Below are 19,893 nucleotides of genomic sequence, written 5' to 3' on the forward strand. Positions count from 1 at the left end.
CGCGCAATCATGCACGAGCGAAAACTCAGATGCACGAGAAATTGTAATGACGATTTACTACTAATCATGGAACCAGCTTTACTGACGAGATGCGCATGCGTCACAAACTTTGAGTATGCGCACGACGGGGGTCACGCGCGCTGGGGGGAGGGGGGTGTGGTACAACCGTTTGATTGACGGACTTACTGTCCAATGATTCTGGTGGTCTTGGAAATGATTGGCTGGAGTTGTTCGAGTCCTGCCCGTTCCACAGATGATTAAATTGCTTAATTTTCATTTCAGTGCTTCTACCTCAGTGGCTGTAAGTGGGTTAGGAATAGGATTTCAAGTTATTTTGAAAAAATGTACAAAAAAGAGAATCACATACCCCACCTTTAAGAATGATGTTAAGTTCACTTAAAAACTTCATCATGACAAGTTTCCTCAAGATATAACGTGTAATACCTGTGCTCAGATAATAATAGAGCCTATAATATTGTGCACAGTGTTGCCTATATACATCATTCGAATGAAGTTATGATGTTATTATCAATGAATGTTTAAAGAACATGCAAGAACATAAAATAATATTGAAGGGTAAAATAAAGCAAATACATAACAATGAATAAAAAATGTAACCAATGAATAAACAATAGCAATAATAATATTATTATTGGTTACAATGATCAGTGAATGGATATAAAAGACTGTTGGTAAAAATGTTTTATAAGGCATATTCTTTTAGCATTTATTGATAACAAACTTCATTCGAATGCTGTCTATTGGCACCATCGCACACAACACAATATAATAGGCAATATGTTAATAATAGGCTTGTCATGCATAGCAAATGCAAATAGCGGTCAAATTCAATAAATCATCGCCAAAACATGCAAGGACCTCTTTGTAGCTGCATTTCTTCCACTTTTTAATAATTTTTGTATACATTTAACATAGCAAGTTATTAACAACATTATTGTTATTACACTGAACATATGTACACAGGTCATAACATAAATATATTTCGATGGGGGATCCTCCAAATGAGGTGCCGGATCGGATTTAGGAGGTGCCAGGACCGGATCCTTTTTTTTTTCTCTGCAAAAATTAAGCTCTGGTCTCTTGTTGCAAAGTAGCTTGTTTCTGAAAAAGCTGGGGTTTTTTTATTTATTTTGAAAACAGCTTAACTACTGTCATGCAAAAAACTACTGCACTGAAAAAGTCTTGTTACATAAGAAGCTTCTTATAGTTGCCAGGATTTTAAGTGGAATCGATACTAATCTTAAATCTTATGGTGACAGATGAAAATAAACCATTTTTCTTTGTGCCGGTCAGTCTCACAATTAGACCTTAAATGCACATTTCCCCAAGTGTATTGGTCCAAATGAACAGATTCTGTGACGACCGTTCCTGGTTTTGCTGGGTTTCAGCAGCACAGAGGGGAAACTCCAGATGCTCGAAGGTTTGAAAAAATGCAAGCTCACTGTGACTAGCTATGCAAGACTAATTATCTTATGAAATATGATCTCCATCGTTATCTCCCGTCAGAGCATAAAAAATAGCCCAGTTCTGAGGAACAGGAGAGGGAAGAAACTGTTTTCCTCCGGGACGTCACACCACCATCAAAATCTCAACCGAGTGTTAGCGTGAGTGTGTGTTAATAGCGCAGCATCAGAGTGCACTGAACACTTGAGCTCTGGGAACTCTCCTCCATAGTCTTGAGATTTAAGGCTCCTTTTCAGGAAGCTCAGTATTTATCCAAAAAAAAAAAAAAAAAAAACTGGGCCTGCCACAGAGACGGAGCCCAATTAGAGGTGGTTTACTTGGGCTAAAACTCCTGCAGTGCCCCCCTGAGCTGGAGCTAATGACAGTGTGCTCCATCTTAGTGGACGGAAATGGGAGACGATTCTCTATTAGGCGTCAGGGAAGAGGTTGTGTGTCTGCCTGCTGTCTCTTTCTTTTCTTTTCCCCTTCTATTGCTCTCCCCGTGGGCTTGTTTGAAACACCGGTGTCATTTCTCTCACTTGTTCTGCACATGACTTGTCACCCGCTAACAGGCCTCGAACTTCTCCACAGAAAAATACTCCAGAGAAGAAATTCTTGCCTCTCCTGCTCTGAATCTCAGCTATCACTTACTGTTTTTGTTCGTCGCCAGATATAATCGCGGAATCAGTTGGAATCTGCATACTTTTTGCACAGATTTTGGGGGGAAATCTTTGCACACAATTAAACATAAAATGTGTTAAGCTGAGTGTACATGTTCAGTGGTTGCACAAATATATACTGTTTAAAAGTTTGGTGTTGGGTAAGATGTTTTTATGTTTTTGAAAGAAGTCTCTTATGCTGACCAATATAATATTGTGAAATATTCCAATTTAAAATAACTGTTTTCTATTTTATTATATTTTAAAATGTAATTTATTCATGTGATGTCAAAGCTGAATTTCCCCAGTGTTCAGTGTCTCATGATCCTAATGAAACCATTCTAATATGTTGATTTGCTGCTCAAGAAATTTCTTATTATTATAAATGTTGAAAACAGTTGTGCTGGTTAATTTATTTTGTGGAAACAGTGAGGCATTTTTTCAGGATTTTTTGATGAATAGAAATTTCAAAAGAACAGCATTGTTTGAAATAGAAATATTTTGTAACATTATGAAGTCACTTTTGATCAATTTAATGCATCCTTGCTGTAAAAAAATAGAAATATTACTAATCACTAATAAATAAATATTTAATAATTTAAAAATCTTTTAATATCACTGTACATGTATTAATTCTGAGTTGTGGTTTACATCTGTGCTGATGAACTGTGTGATGTTGTTGTGTATTTGAAATGCATTTCAGACTTACTTGAACTGCTGTTTTTGTCCTCACTCTCAATTACCAGAGTGTGGACGCTTCAATTCTCACATGGTACAATAAGGAGATCCATTGTGCGACATTATTTTCATAAGTGGATGGGAATCACTCTTATCTAGACACTTCACTAGCTGGAGATGGTTGAGAACAAAGTGGACAGGATGTAACAGCCTCAGCTTGAGGTTTCTGAATGCTGCCACTGCATCTTATATTGGGGACAATGGTAGATCGATGTGCTGTAAGAGAGAGAGAGAGTCTCCAGTGAGTCCTTTCAATGCATCTCAACATAAAACGATTTTTGGTTGGCTGAGCTTCCTGGAGGCATTTATCATATTTTGAGTTTGTGGAAATAAACAGCAGACTTGCCTCTATGAAAAGACAATATATTTTGGACGTTACATGCAAACAGTAAAGGACCTTGGCTCTGTAAAAAAATGTTGAATACCAAACCAGAGGCTTCATCACTGATTCGGAAATCCCAATTAAGTGGAATGTTTTGGACAGTTCGGACTGTTTAAATATTTGTGTGGAATACTAATTCACCTTGAGAGATGTTTGTGTTTGTTTGCGTTCTCTGTTAAATCTCATGTTTGCTTGTTAATTGCTCTGGACCTTTCCTCTTCTCCCACAGGAGGGGAGAAAAGGTGTTTACTGTGAAAGTGAGAATTTTTGCGGCTTTGCCTTGCTTTTGCTTATTGCCATGTTTCTCGGTCGTGCTCTGTTTGCGCTTGTTGGTGTGGATGGTTTGCTGGTGAGATGTCCCAGTAGGGCAAGCATTCTCTGATTGGCTTGCTGTTGTTTATTCGCTAACACAAGTTAGCAAGTTTTTTTGTTGTTTTTTTTACAAATAAAAATGTGCAAAAACTTGACATTGGTAAAAGTAATTATAAGCATCATGTGTTACAACAGGGACCTTTCAAATTCACTGTAACGAAGAAGCTCTAGGAATTCATATTCTGGCATAAACCGTGATACACAAAATTATGTAAAAAAAAAATATATATATAATATTGAGGAATTAATGTGATTTTATGTTGGAAGTTGAAAAGGCATTAAGCTGAAGCAGTAACACTTCAGCTTTGAAACCAGAATTTGTGCATATATTATCTATTTATCTATCTATCTATCTATCTATCTATCTATCTATCTATCTATCCGTCCGTCCGTCCGTCCGTCCATTCCGTCTTGCGCTCCCGGTGGGAGGTTCAGCGAAAAGAGGAGGGGTGTTCCGGCACAAACGTTCTCTGGTGCTATTTTGCAGTTCCAGAAAACAATTCCGTCACTGACCAGGAGAAACCTAGTCTAAAGTGAGTGGCGCGTTATTCAGATGTTATTTTAAGGGCTCATGCTTGGCCACAATGTAGCTTGTGCACAACGCACATACACTTTGCTTTTCTCTCATCAGTCATCTACACAGACACAGCAGTTCTCATTTTTGCAAACCATACATAATTACAAGGAAAAATATTACCACACGAGGGAAATCATTTTGGTGTCCATGAAGATGTGAAAAAAAAAGCATAAATCTAGCTTACACATTTACCCAAATTATTATACGCCTGTTTAACCGAAGCTAATTTGGGTGGTCTCGTTGGTGTCATCGGCTGTGAACCGCTCCTGGTCTGCGCCTGGCAAATCCGCCATAATAATAGCAATACGCCATGGAACAAGCGCGCCTGCTCTTAAAGGGAATGTGAGAAGAAGCTCTGATTGGTTTATTGCATGCTACGCCCAAACCACACCTATGAGTAATGTAGCTACTTCAGACCAACCCATTTTAGATTTGCTTCGGGCGCAAGAGTCATTTATCCAGCCGGTATAATGGCAACAGCGCCCGAGATCCGCCCACAAAGTTACTTGCGTTTCACGTTTGATACTTGAGTTTCAGATCGTTAAAATAGGGCCCTTAATGTCCATCAGGTAGCTTTCCGTCACACATGTGATAACCACAGGGTCTGTCCTGTTTGTCTTTGTATGTGTGCTCATTAATCAATATGTGTGTGAACTAAACCTAAGTGTTGTTTCCATTACCTTGTAGATGCAGTTCAGGGATTAATGAATGTGGGTCACAATATGAATATGTTGCTACAATAACACTTTTATTGGTTGCTTTGTTGTCCCTCCTTTTCGGTCTTTCTCCATTTCTCTATCTCCATCTCACTTTCATACATCTCTCCCCTTCTCTTCTTCCACGGCAGTGTAATGTAATTTGAGGGTTTGAGGGTTGACACTTTTAAGGCTTATTTTAAGTTGATTTATCACGTCTGTCAAAACATATGATGAAATATGTTTGGACATCATATAATTCTAGAATATTATCAAAAATAGGACAAAGTTTTGTATTATGTGCTTTGTGTTATTAAGCTAGATTCTTAAAAAGATTGTCTGTTTGTTTTCAGACGAATCGTAAAGGCTTGAACGAGTTACTTGAGCCAAAGCTTGTCTGCCCAGTGAGATTGCACTGTTTAGTGCAAGGCCACACACACAAAGTAAAGGCAGTGGAGTAGGGAATGACAGATTTTCTCTATACCCACTTCACTGCTCTCATCCAGCTCATATGAAAAACACAGTTCAAACTCAGCCACTTATTCTGCTGTGAATTCGAACCACAGCTGTGCAGAAACCTGACTGCCATTTCGCAATCTGTTACAGCACTGAAATGAGCAGCAGGAACCGAATGCAGAAAAGATTGTAAAGAATAATTCATACTAAAATGAAAATTCTCTCTTTTTTTTCCCCAACCTTGCCTTTCCAAAGGATATGATTTTCTTCTGTGGAACAGAAAAGATGTTCAGAAGAATGTTCACGCTGCTCGTTTCCATAAAGTTAAAGAAATTGGTACAGTGACCAATACACTCTTATATATATATAAAAAAACTCAGTCATATAGCACACTTTCATATATTTATAGTGATTTTTCCTTTTGGAGCTTGACAGCTCATCACTTCATTCCTTTATTGTATTAAAAAAAACTAAAACCTTTGGGTTCTAAGGAAAAAAGAAAGTCATATGACATACACTAAGCTTTTTTTGTAAAGAAATTAATACTATTATTCAGCAAGGATACATTAAATGAATCAAAAGTGACAGGAAAGGCATTTATAATATAATTTCTATTTCAAATAAATGCTGTCCTGTTCTTTCTATTCATCAAAGAAACTTAAATTAAGCAGCACAACTGTTTTCAACATTGATAATGATCTGAGATGTTTCTTGAGCAGCAAATCAGCATATTAGAATGATTTCTGAAGGATCATGTGACACTGAAAAATTGAGCGTCAGCATCAGTTCTGGCAGGCCAAGTAGTCAAGATGCTGCTAACGTTATCGGCCGTCAACAAGGTCTCATCAGCGATCTGCTCAGCTGAGCTACATCAGCGCATCTGCTGTACATCTCCCCTCGCTGCTAATGACTACGCTCAAATCAGGGCGCCCTATTTAAGCAGATTCAGTTCGCTCCTAACTGCTCGCTCTCTGCATGCAACCCACCTCCTCCCCTGCTCCTCCTTGTCGTGTATAACGTGGCATTTGCTTTTCTGTCATCGTTGCTGCTCTGTTCATATGGGGGAATAGTTCTGCTCTCCCAGTACTAAACTGTGAGCGTTCCCTAATGCTGCTGCTGTCCTGAACAGAGCCATACCGCCAAATTTTAATTATCAACCTGAATTGCATTTTATTCAATACAATTTTCTAATCATTTATTGTCATGTGTGTTCTTGACTTAATGGACCTGACAGAACTAAAGTAATGATGCTGAAAATTCAGCTTCGCCATAACGGGAAGAAATTGCATTTTAAATATATTAAAACAGAAAACAGTTAAATTATAATAATTTCTCAATCTTACTGTTTTACTGTATTTTTGATCAAATAAATACAGCCTTGTCCAGCATAAGAGACTTTAAAATATATAACACACCGACCACTTTTGATTGGTAGTGTATAGTGACATGAAGGTGAATAAATGGTGTCACATGTTATTCTAGACGGTTAAGCAGGTTCAGCTCAGATCTAGCGATAGATTTGTTGCTGAGTTTTGCAGAACTGAGATGCTGGCCAGTGCTCATGGGTTGTTCTGGCTGTGGGGAGCAGGGAGCAGTTGGATGCCTAGCAGGGAGCAACAGAGGCCTGGTGGAGTCTGACTGGACCTCCTGTCCCGAACAAGACACATGGACAAAGATCTGAGGCTGGTTTAGCATAGGACCTCAGCCTGAGCCAAACCTAGTGCTCATCAAAGCTTCCTGGTCAACTGTCATCTGCTTTCATCCCCTTCCCATCTGCCCCCGTCCCCAAACACGCACACGCACGTTACCCCTTTCAGCCCACCTTTGACTTCACCACGGCTACCGAATCTGGCATTATTTGCAATAACATTGCCATCCACCTTATCATTTGACCTCTCATTTTATGTATGATGGTCATAATCTTTTGAATTGGTTTGATGCAGTCCAGGGTGATTAGAACTGTGTTATTCAGCATCCTACTGAATCTTAGCAAGAACAGGGATTTAACAACAACAAAAATCAATTCTCTCTGCTGAGCAGTCGATTGGAGTTGTCTTTATGATGCATTCAGTCTACACTGCTAGTACACAAAGTAGTAGTCTAATGCCTAATACTTTTTAAATGGCCAGAGCTTTGTTAAATGAGCCTCATTTAAAGCCATTATGTACAAATTGAACTCCTGTTTGTTAGAAAAAACTACAGCATGAGAATGAAATGAACAACATGAGCTTCTGAAAAATGTGAATGAAACAAATAGCCTACTCCCCCATTAAACACGCTTAAGCAGGCTTCTTTTTAGTCATTCAGCTCATTAAAGAAGTTTTTTTTATTAGATTTATCAAAGCCCAGTAAAGCCGTGGCCATATTGACAATTTTCAGAACGTTTAGACTAGTGATACTGATAAGAAAGAGATTTGTCTTTTGCTGGCATTAGTTCAGATTAACAGCTGAGTCATGTTTAAAATGAGTCATGTTAAAAATGAGTCATGTTATTGATCCTTTTTCTTTCTTGTAGGCACTTTCTTTTTAAGACACCGTCTGGGAGCACTCCTCTGTTCAGCAGCTCTTCACCAGGTTATCCCTTGACCGGTGGTACCGTCTACTCCCCACCACCCCGACTCTTACCCAGAAACACATTCTCCAGGAGTTCCTTTAAGCTGAAGAAGCCCTCCAAGTACTGCAGCTGGAAATGTGCCGCTGTGTCTGCGATCGCAGCCGCCGTGCTGCTGGCAGTCCTGCTCTCTTATGTCATAGGTATGTTCTTCAAAGCACTGTTCTTTATAAAATCATTATGCTGTACTATACAATAAGTCTGTTACTTCACTAAGGCATTGATCAAAAATGTATTGTTGTATTCATATGTATTCATAGTTTGTAAAATTACTTGGTCAGCATAGGCTTCATTTTTGTGCCAACTTTGCAGATTGTGCATGTCATGCAACATGCCATTCATTGTTTGCCATGGGAGATTTTGTCCTCAAATAATATGCAACTGGGGTGTGCTACAGAGAAAGCATCTCCAGTAGGCTTGCTACGGTAGTCGGTGTTACTGGTGTTACACGGTGTTCAGTCGCAACACCGGTTTCATCACTTGCCCACCGCGGCACCGCAGAAAAATACCGTAATTCCTCAAATAAAGACCGGTATTCAAATAAACGCCGGGCCTCTGATAGTGGCCGGGGGCGTGGTCAACGTGGACAAATAAAGGCCGGTCTCAAATTAAGGCCGGGGAAAAAATAGTGTGAATAGGTACACTTTAAATGAATGTACACTCAAAGACGGACGCGCTCAGCGCTTGTCATATATCACAACTATTAAGTGTTTTTAACCACATGTTTATTTTAGGTTTCAGACATTTAAATAGATATGATTTATAGCAAAACAATAAATTTATAGTTTGTAAAATACACAATGGTGTCTATGGAAGCAGCAATAACAATCCATTCAAATATATTTGGCGACGTGTTTTATTCATATCAGATACACAGTGTAAGTAACTATAAAGTTTACTCTATTCTTCTCCCAGTTCACCGGCCACTTACTTTCATGTATTTCGGGAGAAACTGAAGAATTCACGCGCTGTAACTTAACAAATACAACAGGAATCTCCGAACTGCGGTGCCCATCTCACGTTACAGATCAAGATCATTTATAAAGGGTTTTAAACGACAAAACAAACTCACTTACACGGATTTGAGAGTCAGAATAGAAGATAGTTGATGACATGGTAAACAAGTTTGTTAATATTTAGAAATAAAAGCGCTACATCTGTCATATAGCGCTATTTTGGCTGTGGTGAACACGTGCCAAGCATGACGCGTCACCATGGAAACTTGGCTGGCGGGCGGGCGGGGATCGCGAATTAGAAATAAAGGCCTGCCTCTAATAAAAGCCTGCTTCAAATAAAAGCCGGCTACCATCTGCAGTTCAGGTAAATAAAGGCCCCGGCCTTTATTTGAGGAATTACGGTAGTATATATTTAACGCAATTACGCAGTATCCGTTTTTTTCTGTTACCCGTCCGTTGACTAGCGTTGTATGATCACGCTCTTATTAATGTGAATGCTTTTAAGACTAAAGAGACCACGCTGTAAGTCCTGCCTATTACACACACACACAAATAGAAAAGACGCGTGTCAGTATCGAGTTCTCTTTTGGACTTGAACAAACCGCAACACACACAAATTATGCCAAAATGTCGGATTTGTCGAGTGTCCTCATAAGATCAGTCTTAAATGATTTAAATAAAGTCTTAAATGAACGTAGGGATTTGTGAGAAAATGGGACGAGTGTCAGATCGCGTCTCTGTCAGCAGCGGCTGGTCTTAAAGTGTCATTTTGTTAATCAAAGAACGATAAGAGAGTAAATGACTCACTCAGACCCGGAGCCAGGAGGATTGTTATACCGGTAGCCTAATAATCATGAATGCACTCCGCTATCTTTAACACATCTCCGGCGAACGGCTTCTTCACGCAAAAGAAAAACTCTTCATGAAGCGCGGTGAAATTCAGCGACCATGGCATTTCCTGATGGATCGAGGTTGTTCGTTAACTTAATTTTTTACGTGCAATTCACACGAGCTCAAAGCACATGCGAGACTGCTGCGAGTAGTCAAACTTTTATTAATGAAACAGAAAATCAGAGGGAATCATTTCTTTAATGTATTTTTATTTTTATTTTTTTACTAGTTGGCCGGTCACACGGCTTTCATAGTTTTCAGTTACGTGACTGGTGCTGTTCTGCCCGTGCAAACGCGCGCATTTTACATTTGCCTTAAAATTAGCTATTTAAATGGCCCTGCCGGTGATACCGGTATTACCGGTGTTGTCACACGTCGATTAACCGGTGGGAAAATATCCTCACCGTCACATCCCTAATCTCCAGATGTTCAGATGGAGTTTTCATGTCATTAGTAGGTATTGATGGCAATACCTAAATGAATGGCAATCTAGCACTTGAATTTGTTTTTCTGAGTGATAGTCTTAAATGTGATAATCCATTTTCTTTGCACTGTCCTTGAGGATTCACACTTGAGGCATGTAGAAAAACTCACTTGTTACTTTATAAGCAATTTAAATTTTAGCATGATGCAAACAGTGATATTTAATTCACATTTTACAATTCAGTCATGCATAATTAGCTCCTGAACTGAATTCACGGATCCTTGATGGATAATTTATTTCTGTCTAAACAATAAGTCAGCAACCACGGCATGATGAATAAATTAATGTAATTAGACACTCCTTAAATGTCATGAGCACAAGTTAATGTAGTTAGCAGAGTGTTTGCTGGGCAGTGCTCAGTGTCCTCTAGCACACCATGGCCTTTCAAAGCTCAAAGAATGACCCTGAGATGAATCGCTCAGAAGAATGACATTTATCACGAAGAACGAAGCGCTTCAAAGCTTCTTTGATAAACCATTGATGTGTGTTATTGTTGTGGTACAATTGCAGCAAAGCAAATACCCACGCAGAGGGGCGGACGGAGCCTCAGCGTGTGGACGTTTACTTCAGACGGCAATGTGTGATTCATCCGCCATTTGATATGGGCTGTGATTCGGATGTATTTGGGGAAGGAGGGTTTGGTCTTATCAAGGCACCTCTGCAGGGAGTGCTGCTTAGTTTCAAGTCTAAAGTGCCTCTCTTTTTCTTAAAAAGAGTTACTGTAGGTTAAGTTCTTAGTAACTGAGCAGTGAAAAGTTATAGGGTTTTCTGATGCATCCTCAAGTGAATTTGAAAAAAAAAAGAACAGAAAGAGAACACGTTTTGGTGTTTTTTCGTTGCTGAGAGTTGCACTTGAACGGTAAGAAAAGGTGGCACTGAATGCGAGAAAGAGACTGCGTGTCGAGTCTGATAAAAGTCGGACCCTTTCCAGCAATACAGTTGACGGTAAATGTCACCAAGCACCTTGAGTGTGTGCCAGCCTGTGAGTTGCACCTTTACAAAGCAGTGAAAAAAGCAGCCTTTTCTGCTCAAATAATCTTACATGTTTAACATCTCATTTGTTTTTCCTTGTTTATTTTGCAGGAGCTTTGGCTCTGGCCTTATTTTTAGTTTTTGTGCACATTGCAGAGCCAATTTTTGCCTCAATACTGTCAGACATTTAAATACACACACACAATATTTATGCTCGGAGTACTTTTAATGTGAGTGTGCTTTTAAATGAATGTGTATTTGTGTGTATCTTGTGTGCAGTGGCCTGTAAAGTGTTCTGTAAACTATTCCAAAACCTCAGGGACTTTTGCCCGTACAATGGGACTCTTAATGCATATGTGTGGCTGGTCCACTGAGCTGTAACCACCCAGTTAGCAAAACTGTTCATTGCCTGAATCACACAGGTTCTTTAAAGTCTGTACCACACTTCATACAACACCCTGCATTTGAACACACAGTTAGACTGAAAGCCAAAGCCTGAACCCAGACTCTGAATGGTAGTGTATTTATACTTTTTTTTTGGAACTGATGGTTACACCACAATTTTTGAGTTGTTTGATTAACATTTTATTGAAAATGGCATTAAAGATCTTCCAAACCTAATGAAACTAATGAGTATTTTTAAGAAACTGCCACGCGTGTTGTAAACTAAAACTAAAATATTGAATTTATATACATTACATTTATTTGTACAGTATGTATCTATTTACATATTTTACTTTATTTTAAACCCACTGGCTGCCATTCTTTCATATTTTTTCTGTCAGTGATAGAAACCAGCTTCAAAACATTTTTTGAGCATAACATCCATTCCCAGATCTCCAAGTGTGCCCCCATTCAAACCCAATATCCCAGTGCTTTGTCCAATACTCACCCATGGCCTAATTACAGTGTCAATCTCTTGGATGGCTGTTCATAAGAATGTTTGTCTTGCCATTCTTATGTCAGAGGCAGCATCCCTTGCTTGAGATCTGGATACAAGTTGCTAGGAGACCGGTGTTGCAGTCCTGATGCGGGAGGTTGGGGTTCTGCACGGGGCACAGCGGCTGCATCTGACTGCCATAAGGCCACTGCGACTAATGTGGACTAATTGGTGTAAGATGATGAAAGAAGGAGAGATAAATGATAGATGTCTAAAGGCTAAGTGAAGTATCCTGCCCCCCACCTTCCTCATTGCACACGTGAGCTGAGTGCAATGTTCCCTCTAAGCTGCACAACCTTCTGATGTCTCAAACGCGCAGAAAGAATAAAAATACAATCCAATCCAATTCATGGATGTTTAGATAACTATAAATTCACAAGCTCACTTTTTTTGAAAATATTTAGTTATTAGATCTGTTTAAATGCTTAATATTTTAATAATATAATATTAAAACAAGTTGAAGCATTTAAATTGATATACAACATTATATTATATCAGTTTAAATACTTGAATTAGTTTTAATTTTATACTATATTTATTATATTATACTATATTATATTATATTTATTATAGCCATAATAAAGAATTGATCTCACAAGGGGATTGTTAAGGGCTTATTTCCATTAAAATGTTTGAAAATCCCTAATATAGACAATCTTGCAAATTCATAAGCAATAAACAAACATTGAATTTTGATTGTTTAATGCTGTCTGTTGCCAATTATTGACCCGTACAAAACACATTATGGTTGTCCTAAACCATCTGTAACGATCACCACTGAGAGTGCCCGGGATAACCATCAGAGGGGACTCCAACCCGGACAATCACCACACATCCACAAACTACATTTCCCATAATCCTTTGCCCAGACTAATCAGCCATGATCTCATTCACCTGTATAGAGAGCCTAAGTCCCTCCTCTTCCGGTCGACCACCATGGGACCATATATTTCCCATAATCCTTTGCCCAGACTAATCAGCCATGATCTCATTCACCTGTATAGAGAGCCTAAGTCCCTCCCCTTCCGGTCGACCACCATGGGACCTTATTTCGGAAAAATATAGTATGGTAGTCAATGGCGAGACACAATAAATATTTTGATCTCGTTTGAATTGTGCCCTGAATTACACATATGATGTTTGTCAATTTAAAAGATACATTTTAAAGTCAAGAAAGTCGCAGTTTAATGTAAAACTGTTGAGGTATAAGACTGTGAAAATACGTAATTACAAAGACTACAAACCCAAAAGGCGCACATTTTCTCTCAACGAATGAAGCTAACTTTACTGAAGCTAACGTCTGTCATTTTTTTCTATAGTTTTATGTTATAATCGTAATGTTACGCCAACATGCCTGAGTGTTTTGTACCAGACTGCACACATACGAGCAACGGATCTTGCTCTTTGTTTCGCTTCCCGGGAGATGTAGTTCATTGAGCGATTTTCACATAACTAAATGTTACTCTTCTGTTTTATGACAAACTGTGACTTTCTTGACTTTCATAATTATCTTAAATTGACAAACATCATATTCAGGCCACAGTTCAGACGGAATAAAAAGATAAGTCGTCTCTCGACATTGACTACCATACATATTTTTTCAGAAATAAGGTCCATTGAGCCGGAAGCGGAGGGGAGGGACTTAGGCTCTCTATGGCATTACCTTGTTTTGCTCACCCCATATAAGCCTGGTTTTCACATTCATTCTCTGCGAAGTCTTGTTTAGTGTCTGTACTGCAATTCTGAGCGTGTTTGTGTTCTGTTTCTCCTGTGTCCTGGTTACCTTGATTCTCCGCCTGTCCTCTCCTTGCCTCAGCCCTTTTCTGGTATTGTTTGGATTGCTTGTTTGTGGATGACCCTTGCCTGGATTTGGATTACGTCTTTGGATTACCCTGTGTTTGCAACACTGCGTTTGGATCCTCAACCTTCTTGTCTCAGAACAGTTCGTGACACCATTGTCATTGTAACAATTTTTTTTTCTATTCTTCTATTCTATTCTATTCTATTCTATTATATTGTATCAAGAATTAAACTGTTCTTTTTTATATAGAACTTCTTGGCAAATGTGCTTCATTTAGTGACTTCTGAATTGACTGCTTGTTATATAAAATATAAATAGCACATTAAAGTTAAACGTTAAAACTGCATGATGTAACCACTTTTTTTGTGTTTACGTACTCTGTACAAGTCTGGTATAAAAAATGTTTTGCTCAGGTGGCCAAAATGAGAAAAGTTTTGCTCAGCAAGAAAAAATATTAGAGTGAACATTGGCTGAGTGTTCTATGCATACAAACATTAGCCGTAATGGAGAGTCTGGATGACCTGAATCCCTCAGGAAATAGAGAGAGATTTGATCACTAGATTAAATACTTTCGCAACATGAAATGACATTCACAATGCACTTCCAGGTGTTTGAGTATGTACATTTTCAAGGGGAAATGATTTAAGGTGATGTATATATCACAATACGGGTCTCCACTAAATTTCAAATCAGCAGAATTTAGTATAACAGCTGTTTATTAAACACTACATAATATAATTTATGCAATTTTTTTCAATAAAATAGCGTCACTATCACCACTGAATAGCTACATCATCTTTCTCAGCAAGGAATTGGTAACATCACTGTTTTTGAAAAAGTTAAACTTCATTGTTAATAGAGAAATGCGGCACAGACTGAGGTCATTCATACATGCAGTTTCTCTCTCTCTCAGGTCTGTCAGATGTATTACACTTTTCTGTGAATAGAATATCGAACTGGAGATCGCTAAACTGCAAGCTTACCGTGTTTTCAGAAAGTTGCTTTTATCCACAGTGGAGACAGAGCGCGTGCACATGGTTGCCAGGTTGAGAAAAATAAATAAAACACTTAGCAGATATTTCTGTATTGTGCTAGTGTGAAGCTCTGAATGGGGTATTTACATCTCTTGATATCAGGCAACCCCAGTTATGTTCCTCTGCGGTCCAGATAAAACCTTGTTCTAACCCAGATGTATTATATACTATTAATTAATTTCAGCACATTTCCACTCTGTTTTACACGCTGTTCTTGTATTCAAATTAAGCCCGGTCCACTGCTGCGCACGTGCGGCGAAATCGATAAAGAAGCAGCTGTATCAGTACTCTTATCGACAAGTAGTAATGTGACGATACATCGTTGTATCGAACACAGCCCTAGTCATGCTCCCTGAAGCCATGTCGTGTTTGTTCCCAAGCCTCGTTCTGCCAAGTCAAGTTGACTGGTCCTGTTAATCACACTGTAGACCCTTCCCTTACACCTTAACCCACCCTTAAACCTTGAAAGACCCATACTACCAAACCTGTCTGTCCCTATAACCTTACCCCATATCCCACCTCATGCTTTCAAGTGTTTCAAGTCAGTAAAGATTTGTTGAATAATTGAGATACATTTAGAATCGTTTCGTAATACTGATTCTTTGAATCGATTCTATGAATCGTAAGAAGCCTAAAGATTCTCATCCCTACTGTTGAATTATGTACATTAAGGATTGTGAATTAATTTCCCGTTGATTGTAAATCATCTATTTAGTTGAAGAGCGATGTGTGCCGGAAGTGTAATGACTCACCATTCCAACTCCTGCCAATGAAACAGTGACTTGTTTATGAAACAGGTCAAGACTCTGTCAGGTCTACGGTAACACGCTGTATGTCAGTCAGAATGAGTCATCATGTGTCCATTTACCACTGCTCTCTGTCAGCAGGGACTTTTAGTGCCTATTTTATATTTGTCCTCACCACACACACTCACACACCCTGGGAGCCTTGTGACACGCTCCTCTGCCCATACGGGCACGCAAACAAACACAACAATCAGTCACACACCTACACACCCCGAGATCTTGGAGATTCTGTCTTGTGGAGATAATATGTTCACCAGCCAATCTCTAACTCGCAGCCCTGTGCCGTCTACCTTACTGACACACTCCAGCGTACATGCCCGAAGCTGATTAAAATGACACTTTTCATTTTTTACTTTCACTTTTATATTTACTTTCCCCTATATTCTATGTTTGTCTGACATCTGCTTAATATTAAAGCCACTGAGTGACAGGGGAGCGAAATAGTTTGATTAGAGCTTCTCGTGCATACGCTCGGATCGCAGGACAGAGATTGTGGGATCCCCATCGTCACTCTATACCTGTGATAAAAAAATCTGTCAGTCAAAGCATAAGGCTTTCCGCTCGTGCATAGGACTGAGAGAGGGAGAAGAGGTGAATTTTCGTGTGTGTGTGTGTGTGTGTCAATACCATGGGGAGTGATTGTTGTGCTCTGAGTATTTGACAAGCTGAGTGGAATAGATTGGATCCATCTCGTCATGCCCACGCAGGAGGTTCGGGGAAAGTGTGTGTGTGTGTGTGTGTGTGTGTGTGTTAAACTCATAGACCTTGAATGCCTGGAGCAACATCCATGATTTTTTATTTATTTTTATTTTTTGAGCGCATATTTGTGTGTGTGTGTGTGTGTGTGTGTGTGTGTGTGTGTGTGTGTGTGTGTGTGTGTGTGTGTGTGTGTGTGTGTGTGTGTGTGTGTGTGTGTGTGTGTGTGTGTGTGTGTGTGTGTGTGTGTGTGTGTGTGTGTGTGTGTGTGTGTGTGTGTGTGTGGCATTATAGGACGTTTTATCTGGGGACTGGACGTTTTCCCAGGGTACTATGAGAGTTTTTTGGTCAACAGTCAAGACTGAGTGAGCTGATGTAATCAGATGGAGCTGGTCCTCGGGGTGTGGCGGTTCACTGTAGCCTTTCATTTATATTCATAGCAGGAAGACTTGTGCACCTCAAATCAAAACACACATCAAAGCCACACACACACTCGAAGGAGATCAGCAGCAATGAAAACAAAGTTTCACCTTCAGGGAGAGACTGATTGTCTGTGTGTGTGTGTGTGTGTGTGTGTGTGTGTGTGTGTGTGTGTGTGTGTGTGTGTGTGTGTGTGTGTGTGTGTGTGTGTGTGTGTGTGTGTGTGTGTGTGTGTGTGTGTGTGTGTGTGTGTGTGTGTGTGTGTGTGTGTGTGTGTGTGTGTGTGTGTGTGTGTGAAGGTAATATACAAAGGCCGGTGTGTTTTTTGCTTTTGCATTCCTCTTTTTTGGTCAGCCAGAGAGTTTTTAGGAAGTTAGGCAAAAACTATAACTAAATGATCTGGTCAGAAATCATATTGCAATTCTTGGTCACACTTTAGTTTAGTGTCTAATTCTCACTATTAACTAACTATTAACTATGACTTTTGCCTCAATAAACTGATAATTACTGCTTATTAATAGTTAGAAAGGTAGCTGTTAAGTTTAGGTATTAGGGAAGGGTTAAGGGATGTAGAATATTTAACCCGTGCTGGCAAAAGTCACAATGAGCAAATTTTCACAAATTAGTTATTGTTATTTTCACATTCTCTATTAAAAAACCTTCCAAATTATGTTTGATTTGTTGGAATCAGACAAAAAAATTACTGAGCTACACCTATAATTCGATACAGTCAGCAAAGTCAATTTAGAGTAAAAATCGAGATACAGTTTTCTAAAAGTTCAAAAACAAAATCACCTAGCTACCATACCTTAAAATCCCTGGTAATAACACCAAATTTGGTGGACACCAAGTCAAAACCAAATATTTATAGGAAAAATATTTGTTTGACTTTTTTTTCCCATGATACCACAATTGTTTGATTAACATTAATGAGACAGACAGCCTATATATTAAGACCTACTGTACCGCACATATCTAATATAATGTTACACATCAGATGTTTTTCCCCAACAGTTAACCAAATGTTCACTTAAGACATAACAGATAATGTTTGCGTGAATACTCACCAAGACAGATATTTTGAAATCCTGTATAGGCTATATGTATATATCGGGATCGCGCACTGTCTGAGGTGTCTTTGTGCGTACGCTTCGGATGTCGGTCAGTGCGAGTAAGATCGTTTTGTTTACATCAGCATGAATTTGAAAATCACATTTCATTGGTTCAGACTCATCCCATCGAGAATTCGTTATGAATATTCACAAAGTTGGAATGCTACGCTTTAAAACGATACCAAACTTGTGCTGAGGGGAAGCAAGAAGCTAGCAGAGAAAAACTCAAGGGGGTAATCCACCAGCCGGAAACTGAAGTCTCCCCGGGGGCCGCCATTGGCTAACAAGCCTTCACCTGCTGTTAGCATCCCATTGACTCCCATTCATTTTTGCGTCACTTTGACAGCGAATAACTTTACATCTGAGGCGTTTAAAGACTCCATTTGTCCATTGTTTATTTCTAAAGAAACACGACAATGTATAAAAGGCTCCATTACCTTGTATCTTACGTTGTGACCCCGTAGAAGCCGTTTTTGTAAAAATAGGCTAACGATTGCGTCATAACACGCGACTCTCTGTCGCACAGTAGAGAAATGACCGTATAGACAGAAGTAGAAGCTCGCGCGCAATCGGGGGGACGTGGAGGCATAACGTCCGATCAAGGGAGTCAAGGGAGAAGCCCATAGAGTGTCATAAAGTTGCTCCTGCTGCTAGCTCATGGACAGCTAATACTCACGAACTCCGGCTCTGCAAGATTCGGAAGGGAATGATTCAGATTCCTCTTGGCACAGCTACTAGAAGACGTACAAGTTGCTCACGTCACATCTACGTCGTCAAGCTCAGTTTGAGCCTGCGCAGTGTGCTTGGCAATCAGGAAGTGAGTGCTTCTAATTGACTTCACTTTTCTCTGTTGAAGTCTATGGGGTCGCTGTGTCCATTTCTTTTACTGTCTATGGAAAAACTGCATTTTTCATGGACAAGAAATGGTACTCCTCTCAGAAAACGTACAGATAAAGATACTTTTAGATGTTTAATTGCTATTTGTAACACTGGGATCGCTAGTTGAGGGCTTAATAAATTAATTTTGTGAAAACCTCAATTTCGACCAAAATTTAAATTTTACACTTGTTTTGCCTGTAGCTCGTAATTAGCCTGTGCACATTCCGACTCATTTTGCCAGCATGGGTCACATAGGCTGCAGGTCTTGATGCCCAAATCCGATTTTCTGACTATATCCGATTTTTTTGACGACCCGCTTACATCATCTTTTAAAAGTGACCCGTATCCGATTTTTGCATTTACACTATACACTGCTGAAACTACCAAATGTAGATGTAGACTGACCCGGAAAAGGAAGTAAAACAGCACGAAATACAATGGATGGAGATGCGAATAAAATTATCCAGTGTTTTGCTTTCCACAATATTTTAAAAAGTCATTAAGCTTTTTATCTTACGGTGGCACTTTTATGGAGGGATTATTGGGACAGATTGAAAACTAAAAGTCTAAAACTAAAAGTCTTAAACGAAAACCAAAAGTCTAAGTTTGAAACTAAAAGTCTAAGTCGAAAACTAAAAGTCTAAGTCAAAAATGAATTTGGTATTTAGGATTGGGCATTTGGTATTTAGGATTGGGCATTTGGTATTTAGGATTGGGCATTTGGTATTTAGGATAGGGCATTTCATATTTAGGATTGGGCATTTGGTCATTTAACCATTTAGGATTTAGCATTGGGCATTTAGGGATTTAGGATTGGGCATTTAATCATTTAGCCATTTAGGATTGGGCATTTGAGGATTGAGGATTGAGGAGTGTATGCAAATAAGGAGGCGTGGCCCAAATACTGGAGGCTGGGTTTGAAATGGCTGGTGCAGATGCACCGTATGG

General features: G+C 39.2%; 1 protein-coding gene across 1 annotated transcript in view; it reads left to right on the plus strand.

Moving 5' to 3' along the window:
- The window catches only part of tenm2b (teneurin transmembrane protein 2b), a 300,496-nt gene that overhangs the window by 225,795 nt on the left and 54,808 nt on the right, over positions 1-19,893 (plus strand). The window contains exon 7 of the mRNA XM_056262103.1: positions 7,859-8,097. Within this exon, the coding sequence (XP_056118078.1) occupies positions 7,859-8,097 (239 nt within the window). The remainder of the gene's footprint in view (positions 1-7,858; positions 8,098-19,893) is intronic.

This window comes from Rhinichthys klamathensis, unplaced genomic scaffold (genome assembly GCF_029890125.1).
Source record: "Rhinichthys klamathensis goyatoka isolate OS25496 unplaced genomic scaffold, OSU_Roscu_1.1 h1tg000191l_1, whole genome shotgun sequence".
NCBI classification, from domain to species: Eukaryota; Metazoa; Chordata; class Actinopteri; order Cypriniformes; family Leuciscidae; genus Rhinichthys; species Rhinichthys klamathensis.